General features: G+C 37.0%; 1 protein-coding gene across 1 annotated transcript in view; it reads left to right on the top strand.

The window, feature by feature from the left end:
• Positions 1-3727: 3727 nt before the first annotated feature.
• pnp4a (purine nucleoside phosphorylase 4a) overlaps positions 3728-10015 on the top strand; it is a 28074-nt gene continuing 21786 nt past the window's right edge. The window contains exons 1-2 of the mRNA XM_060910906.1: positions 3728-3799; positions 5859-6022. Coding sequence (XP_060766889.1) covers positions 3777-3799; positions 5859-6022 — 187 coding nt within the window. The 5' untranslated portion in view covers positions 3728-3776. The remainder of the gene's footprint in view (positions 3800-5858; positions 6023-10015) is intronic.

The following is a 10015-nucleotide window of genomic DNA, read 5'->3' as shown; positions in this document are numbered from 1 at the left end:
TTGTACAGTGTAGAAAATGGTCAAAATACAGAAAAACCTATGAATGAGTTGGTGTGTCCAAATTTTTGACTGGTGGTGTACATGTGAGGATTAAGACAAAAAGTGAGCTGTGGATTTTTTATAATAGTTGTACTGATTTGTACTGCTATACTGATGAGCTGTACAGCTTTAAAAAAAAAAGGGGGGAGGAGGAGGAAAAAAATCAAATGTACAGATTTTTTTTTTTTACATTAATGTAACTGAAGTAATGGGAGAATAAGATTAAATTTAAGCACATTGTTTGCAACTCAAATATTTTGATTAGTTTACATCTGTCCTTTAGCTACCATTTGTGAAATGTTGGGAAGGTGTAAGACATACTAGAAAGCCATAAATGTTTCAAGAACTTTTCATTTCTGTTACTCTTAATTTAAACTACAGAACATGCATAATTTATATTGTATTGGATGTCATGAGAGCCATATTATGCTAAATTAATTAACTAAGAGAAAGTAAACAGAAGCATGTCGACTGAAATCAAGAGAGATAAGTGGCAGACATAGTGGACTCATTCTCCAAATCACAAGTTCTGCAACACATGCTCTAAAGCCCAATTACACCATAATTCCGCATGACTGCATGTGGAAGAGCACATGACCTGCTGCCCTGCTTCACCAAACACCATGCATATCAAATTCTTCTAAATCTTTTCTAGTTTGCTGTTACTTTTCCCTTTACATTTATATGTATCTACTTCAAAGTCCAGTTATATAAAAGTATGTTCTCACTTCAACAGATGCCAATGAAAAATATTTTTCATTGAGTTATGAAAAATATTTTTAATGACAAATTAACTTTGACGTAGTTGATTGAGAGCTCCAGCTTCATAACATCATTAAAAAAATATTCCTGCAAGCAGTAATGAGGGGGCCAAGCAGTCCAGCAGGGCAGAGTCACAATGGCAACTTTATCTGATCATGTTAAAAGCATGGCAGTAATCACTGACAGCAAATTTTATGTCAATTGACCAAAGACAGAGTGTAACTGGGATAAGAACTTGCATCTTGTTTGGTGGATTTGCTACCAATGGAAGAATGCTTTTGAAAATGAAAAATCCACCTGATAACTTTTGGAAATCTTGGTCAGAAGATCATCTCTGTCAAATTTAATGGATTTTGGACAAACTTTGTGGCCTGTGAAAATTCTCTTTTTTTCATAAAAAAAAGAAAGAAATGGCAGCCATGTAAGTTAAGTTGACATAAAAAATTTGTCATGTCTCATCTTTGGAATCTCCCAATTTATCACCTGACACAAGGATCACTTTTGTTGAGGGAAACACATCAACACTTCTGAGGCAAAAAGTTGTTTTTGCTTATTGCAGTGCCCTAGTGGTCAAAAGTTTTTGCACATCCTCAGGAAGGCATCCTTAGTCCATATACCAAGTTTGGTGTCAACACATCAAACTGTTGCTGAGATACCCTTACTTCTTTTGATTGGTTGTCACAGACAAATGGTTTCGAAAATCAAAAATTACTCGGATTAACTTGATTAACTTTTGTGAGGATTGGTCCAAAGATCATCTGTGCCAAATTTGGCAAAGATTGGGCAAACTTTGGTGCCCTTGGAACCTTGCACATTATCACCAGACACGTGAATCAGTTTTTATAGGCAAACTCATCAGTTACTTGCCAAAATGCATTTTTTCTTATTACAGTGGCCCAGACTGGGCAAATTATGTAAAAAGAAAATGTGTTTCCTCAGAATGGGGTCTCAAGTCCATATACAAAGTCTGGTTTTGATATGTCACAACATTCTTATGACATCACTTCCTGTTTGGCCACCATTTTTGATTAACTATCTTGGATGAATGGTTGGGATCTCCCAAGAGACGACCAAATTCAAGAATTACATTTTTGAAGGCAAACACATCGACAGTTATTTGGCAAAATGCAATTTTACTTTTTGCAGCACCCCTAGGGGTCAAATGACCCAAGATTTTTTATTTTTTTTTCCTGATCCTCAGGGGTACCGAGTCTGTGAGCCTACCTTGGCTTGGTGGCCATTCACTGAACAGTATTTTAGTGTCAGTAGAGGAGTTTCTGAGACAATCCTCCTAATCTTCAGTGCAATGGCAAAACTTGATTGGTCTTTCTTTCGACTAAAAGCAAGCAAGGCAGATAAACTCAGCAGTATTTTGCTTTAAACACTATCTTAATGCTTGCTCCAATACTCATACACTTTATAAAATTTTATTCATTCCCTTATTTTAGAGCAATTGGATGATATTAATTATTCACAGCCTGCCAATTCAATAAGTTTTACACATCACCATATCAGCAAAAGAATGTAATTTGAAAAACATTGCAGGCACCTTATCTTTTCCTCACTAGGATTACAGGAGTACTTCTGTAGTCATAGTGACATCCATCCATCCATCCATCCATCCATTATCCATAACCGCTTATCCTGTGCAGGGTCGCAGGCAAGCTGGAGCCTATCCCAGCTGACTATGGCCGAGTGGCAGGGACACCCTGGACAAGCCGCCAGATCATCATAGGGCTGACACATAAAGACAAACAACCATACACACACACACCTACGGTCAATTTGGAGCCACCAATTAGTCTGACCTGCATGTCTTTGGACTGTGGGAGAAAGCAGAGCACCCAGAGGAAACGCACACAGACACGGGGAAAACATACAAACTCCACACAGAAAGGCCCTGTTGGCCACTGGGCTCGAATCCAGAACCATCTTGCTGTGAGACAACAGTGTTAACCACTACACCACCGTACCGCCCCGTACTGACATAGGAATAAAACTGTTCTCCTAGTTTAATGTGACATGTCCCTCTTAGACTACAGATCACACACCTTTATTTATAAATGCAAATAACTGGATGATTCTCAAAAAGATTTTTTTTTATCTCATCCCAGTACAGGGAAATAAAAAGCAACCTCAGTTTTTGTATTGGTGTTATTGTTATTGTTGAGTTTTTGCTTAATAAGTATTTGCTAATATTGCTTCTTTGGCAAGTAAATTGTAGCAATCACAACTATCATCCAGCTAAAAGTGGAAAATGGCTTACAATCAGGCAATCCTTCTGACATATTCAAATTAAATTTATCTGGTCCCATGTTTTGGATTTAAGTTGGAGCCCAGTCTCCATTAATAGACCTCACATGCTAACACACATTAATTCATTCATGCGTGCTCTCTGTGTGTGTGTGTGTGTGTGTGTGTGTGTGTGTGTGTGTGTGTGTGTGTGTGTGTGTGAGAGAGACATACCCGTATGGTAATATGGGTATCAAGTATTAAGTGTAGTCATATTTTTGTAGCCATATTAAACAATAGTTTAATCTGCTGTTTCATTATCTTATTATAGTAAATCAGTAAGTCTTGTTGTATAACTACAATGACAAAGTCTTATCAGTAAATTTTTTCTTGAGCTGTATGGATGTTCCAGTGATTCAGTACAAAATGCCATATAGGTTGTACTTGACAAAATATAGATGTCCTGAAACTGAACTTGGTTTAAGTCATTATATTTTCTTTTTGCACTGGAGATGCAGTCTTTCAATTTATCTTTCAGTTATTGTACTATTGATACACCTCACATACACAGTGCAGTTAATTTGGTCTGGTTGATGACAACACTGAGTTGTAACCAATCAGGAGGTTGGGGTTGCTTAGAAAGTTTTACTTAAATGTTCTGCAGTCTGTTCTCTTATTCACACACTCCACTCTTCAAGCACACTATCTTTAAGACACATTCTCACTTTCATACAGACAATAACATGCACTGTAAAGATCAAATCAGGTAAGCGTTGTTTACACTTTCTCTGGTTCTGCTGTTTATCCAAATTCTTAAGCAGTAAAGTGAACATTCTTTGAAGAGTCTGAAGTATTTTTTTTTGCCTAAAAGGAAAATATACATTTGACATGCTTATTTAAATAGATCTGTTATTAATTATTTAATAAAGTTTCATTGGTAGAAGGGTAATGCTTGACACATTATTTAATACATTAGTTAATATAAAAAAGTTATTTCATCTTTAATGTTGTAACCATTAACTTCATTTTCATTTTCAAATTAGTACCAAAGTAACTAACACTTGTGTTAATTGATAGTTTAATAATAAATCAGTCAAATATTCAAGATCTAACTGATTTAGCTGTATTAAACAATTTTCATAACATGAAAAAGTAAAACAAAGACCACGATAACCAACATGAACCATACCATAATTAACATAGTGTGGTTGCTGACTGACAAAATTCAGAATGAAAGCTGAATATTTACACTGGATAGTAGAATTTATGCTGTAACTGAATTTTTTCTAATTCATTACTTATTTTTAGTCATGGATGGAATAAATTTTGTCAATGTTAATATATTAATCAATGTCAATTAATGGGTGTTAATTTATGCAACAGCATGGTTGATTTCTTGAATCAGAAGGTGTGCATTAGTTTTCCAAAATAGTATGGCACAGTATGATGTAGTGTTTCTCTATTGCTGGATCCTTTATGATTGGGTTACAGACTGGTAGGAAGGAAAAAAATAGTTTCTAAATGCAAATTATAAAACACAACACAAAAAACTGTCGTGAAATATGTTAATAAAACAAATTATTGGTTCAAAAAAGGAAAAATAAATAAATAAATAAATAAATAAGAGGAATGAAGGAATACTCCCATAGCTGTTGTTATAACCAATAAAAAAAATTTGGTCATGTCATGTTGTGCATCCAATCAAATTCTGTCAATTTTAGCACTAATTCATTTGTAAACATTTGGTGCTAACATTGATGCATGGAATGTTAACATGGAATCTCTTCCTTTAAAAGCCTCGGGGGGGGGGGGGGAACAATGACACAAGGGATACTATATAAGGTGAGTTTTGTTGGGAGGTTATCAGTTGTGGATAGCATGAAACCATTGAAATTCATAAAGTACACTAATTAGAGCACAAAAACAAACAACAACAGCAACAACAAAAAATACCTCAAGCCATAAAGACAAGCCAGTTGAATTTTGTTGTTGTGGGGTTTTTTTCTTTCAAAAGAAAGCAATGGGATCTGGATATCTCATCTCATTATCTCTAGCCGCTTTATCCTTCTACAGGGTCGCAGGCAAGCTGGAGCCTATCCCAGCTGACTATGGGGCGAAAGGCGGGGTACACCCTGGACAAGTCGCCAGGTCATCACAGGGCTGACACATAGACACAGACAACCATTCACACTCACACCTACGGTCAATTTAGAGTCACCAGTTAACCTAACCTGCATATCTTTGGACTGTGGGGGAAACCGGAGCACCCGGAGGAAACCCATGCGGACACGGGGAGAACATGCAAACTCCACATAGAAAGGCCCTCGCCGGCCCCGGGGCTTGAACCCAGGACCTTCTTGCTGTGAGGCGACAGCGCTAACCACTACACCACCGTGCCGCTGGGATCTGGATATATTAGAAAAAAAATTTAAAAACGTGTACTGTTCAGGAACAAGCAGTTTGCACATCACTCATCATATTTCAAAATGCAAAAAGACCCGCACTATTATGAGCTTCTTTTACCCTGCTGTTGACATGACCAGAAAGGGCCTCCACACAAATCTGCCACAACTCAGCTGCAAATAAAAAATACCGATCTCCAATAATACCATACAGAGGAGATAAAAGACATAAAGCAGCAGAAGGTAACATGCATTAAGGCAAGTGACTACACACTCCAACTACAGTAGACTTCCAATAAATTAGTGTCACACAGACACCTTGTAGTATGTACTGTCACAAACTGTTTCATTTGTTTTAATAAAAGGCAAGAACAAAATCAAACCACCAAAAGTAACACAGATGTTTATAATGCCTCCTCACAGTCACATAGATTACCAGAGGACAGTGAATTGGCTTCTGTCCCAAACACAGCACAGACCTAAAGTGGCTATAATCTGTGGATCTGGACTGGGCATGCTGGCTGATGCCCTCCAGTGCCAGGACTCCTTCAAGTACGCTGATATTCCTGGGTTCCCACAAAGTACAGGTAAGGTTTGGAGCTCAATATGAAGTGGATTTCTGCAAATCTATAATTTTTTTTTAATTTAATATTTGGGATATTGACCATGTGAACTGCTTTCCACAAAAGATCAGATTTTCCTCATTTTCTTCTATTGAAGCATGTGTTCAGATGACACTGAAATGAATTTGATCTGAAATGGATCAAAAAGTTTTGAACAAACTTGTGGGGACTATCCCAGCTCGAGTACACAGTCATGTAAGCAGAAACGGGACAAACCAAATACTAAAAACTCAGAAATTGATGTAAATATTTCAAAAACTCTACTTTTCTCTCAAGTTATTATCTATAAGTTTTAATGAAAACTGTTGTATTAAATCATTAAGATAAAGCATTTTCACAAGTAGTCTCAGACTTTTGGACCCTACTGTCTGTGTGTGTGTGTGTGTGTGTGTGTGTGTGTGTGTGCGCGCGCGTGTGTGTGAGCAAGAGAGATACAGCTCTGGAAAAAATTAAAAGACAACTTCAATTTTTTTTACATCAGCATCTCAATATATGACAGCCATTTCCTTCCAGTGTCTGTGCTGGAATTCCAACACAAGCACTCCTCATTTTACTTAATGATGTACTGATTATGTGATCACCTGCAGCAAATCTTATTTAACAAGGAAAAGTTAAAAAAAACCTGCTGTAGTCATCACAATTCTCTTGCAATAGGACAAGTTTGGATTGCAAAAATAGTGCTCGTAGTACCTTAAATTTGATTGAAATACAAAGATATCTATTCATCATGCCAAAAGAGTGAAAAAGAAAAGTTTTTATTGACAAAAAAAAGAGAGTTCAGTTCTGGCTTTATGGGCAGAGGAATACAGTGAATGTCAGCTTGCTTCCATCCACAAAATTTCAAAGATGGCAGTTCATAAGAACAAGGTCAAGCAGCAGATATTGGGGACAACAAAGTTACAGACTGGCAGAGGGTGAAAATGACTCTCCACTGACTGGGATGATCATCAACTCCTTCAAATGTCGCTCAATAACCGTAGGATGGCATCAAGTGACTGACAAAAAGAATGGCAAATGGCAGCTGGGGTTAAGTGCACAGCAAGGACAGTCTGAAACAGGCTCATTTGGGTGGGATTGAAGTCATGCAAAGCTAGGAAAAAGCCATTCATCAGTGAGAAGCAAAGAAGAGCCCAAGTTTTAGCTTTTCCCAACACTAATGGTTAGATGGGACTAATGGTTAGACGGGACCTGGAGAGGCCTACAAGCCACAGTGTCTCACTCCCATTGTGAAATTTGGTGGAGGATTGGTGATAATCTGGGGTGCTTCAGGAAGGCTGGAATGGGGCAGATTTTTCTTTGTGAAGTCCACATGAATCAAGTCATGTTCAAGGTTATCTTGTAAGAAAACTTGCTTCCTTCTGCTCTCATAATGTTCCCAAACACTGAGGATTGGGTTTTCCAGTAGGACAATGCTCCATGCCACACAGCCAGGTCAATCAAGGTGTGGATGGAGGACCACAAGATCAAGACCTTGTCATGGCCAGCCCACTCTCCAGACCTGAACCCCAATGAAAACCTCTGGAATGTGATCAAGAGGAAGACGGATGGTTACCAGCCATCAAACAAAGTTCAGCTGATTGAATTTTGGCATAAAAAGTTACCCAAGAGCAATGTGAAAGACTGGTGGAGAGCATGCCAAGATGCATGAAAGCTGTGATTAAATGTCAGGGTTATTCCACCAATTTTTGAGTTCTGAACTAATCCTAAGTTTAAACATTAGTATTCTGTTGTTTAAAATTGAATATAATCTTGATTTCTATGCATTATTTGAAGCCTGCAAACACTTCATCTTTTTGTTATTTTGACCAGTTGTCATTTTCTGCAATTAAATGTTTGAAGTGACAATATTTTTATGTGGTATTTGGGAGAAATGTCAGTAGTTTATGGAATAAAACAAAAATGTTTATGTTCATCAAACACATACCTATAAATAGTAAAATGAGAGAAACTTAATACTTTGCAGTGGTCTGTGAATTTTTCCAGAGCTGTATATGCTGATATATATATATATATATATATATATATATATATATATATATATATATATATATATATATATATATATATACAGTACCAGTCAAAAGTTTGGAAACACCTTCAAATTCAATGTTTTTTCTTTATTTTAATTAACTAAAAGACACTTTGTGTCTTAAAGTAATGACTGACTGTTATTTCTCTTTACTTAGTTGAGTGGTTCTTGACATAATATGGATTACTACAGTTGTGGAACAGGGCTATTTACTGTATTTTTATTATTTACTCTTTACTGGTTGATGGTGTCAAATGCATTAAGAAGGCAAGAAATTCCATTTTTGACAAGACACACCTGTTAATTGAGAAGCATTCCAGGTGACTACCTCATGAAGCTGGTTCAGATAATGCTAATAGTGTGCAAAGCTGTTATCAAGGTAAATAGTGACGACTTTGAAGAATCTAAAAGATGAAACATGTTGGTTTTAACACTTTTTTGTTTACCATATAATTCCATATGTTATTTCATAGTTTTGATGAGTTCAGTATTGTTCCACAATGTAGGGAAAAAAAAACATAAAAACATAGAATTTGAAGGTGTTCCCAAACTTTTGACTGGTACTGTGTGTGTATATATATATAAAACCTCAATTCCAAAAAAGTTGGGGCACTGTGTAAAACAAAATTTAAAAAAAGAATGTGAAGATTTGCAAATGATGGAAACTCTATATTTCATTGAAAAAAGTACACAGACAAAATATCAAGTGTTGAAACTGAGAAATTTTATTGTTTTTTGAAGAAAAAAAAATATATGCTTATTTTGAATTTGATGTCAGCAACACATTTCAAAAATATTGGGACAGGGCCGTGTTTACCACTGTGTAGCATTACCTACACTTTAACAATGCTCTGTCAACATTTGAGAACTGAAGAGACCAGTGGCTATAGTTTTGAAAGAGAACTCTTGTCCCATTCTTGCCTGACATACAATTTCAGTTGCTAAACAGTTTTGGGTCTCCTTTGTTGTATTTTGTGCTTCATAATGCGCCAAATGTTTTAAATGGAAGACAGTTCTGGACTGCAGGCAGGCCTGTTTAGCACCCAGACTCTTTTACTATGGACCCATGCAGTTTTAATGCAGAAAATGATTTGGCATTGTCTTGCTGAAAGAAGGAAGGCCTTCCCTGAAAAAGGTTTTGTCTGGATGGCAACATATTGCTCTGAAAGATTTATATACCATTCAGCATTAATGATGGCTTCCCAGATATACAAGCTACCCATGTCATGTGCACTAATGCACCCTCATACCAGAGGAGATCTGAAAGGGGGTAATCTATCAAGACAAAGTTAAGCATGAATTGCTGGTATTAGCCGGTCAGCCCCAAAAAGGCACATACCTGTTTCTTGGTGGTGGGTCAGGGGTAGTTATGGACAGCTTCTGTCTTCTTCTCTTGGGATTTCTGGAGCCATCGGCTGATTCACTACCCTAGGTACTGTACCTAGGTCAGTACCAAGTGGCATTTCTTGGGATTTGCCATCAGTCCTGCGTTATGGAGTCCACCAAGCACCTCCTTAAAGAAGATATGCAGAACCTTTATTTTTAAATAAATTTCTTAGTGGATAGTATCTCCATCCTTGATTCTTGTATGCTGCATAAATGGGAATAAAAAATATATATTTTTGAGAGTTAAAATCAACCGCAAAGTTGGCATTCAAGCTACCCCACTGAGCCAGCCAGCCCTGAGTGTGTGACGTCACAGCAGTAACTGGTTTTAAGGCCGAGGCCATTGACAGCTATAGACCAAAGTCATATAAATAAAAATTTATGGTGAAAGTAAGAAATACCGTTACCAACTTGCTCAACTAAGACTGATTTGACTTCATTGATTGTGGGTTGACTCTCATTAACACAGGATAGGTATTAGAACGTATGCAACATACATGTGCATGCATGCATTTTCACGGTTTTAAGGCCGAGGCTGTTGA

The sequence above is a fragment of the Neoarius graeffei genome, chromosome 26 (assembly GCF_027579695.1).
Source record: "Neoarius graeffei isolate fNeoGra1 chromosome 26, fNeoGra1.pri, whole genome shotgun sequence".
NCBI classification, from domain to species: domain Eukaryota; kingdom Metazoa; phylum Chordata; class Actinopteri; order Siluriformes; family Ariidae; genus Neoarius; species Neoarius graeffei.
The sequence above is the reverse complement of the archived record's forward strand: the minus strand, read 5'-3'. Positions and strand labels throughout refer to the sequence as shown.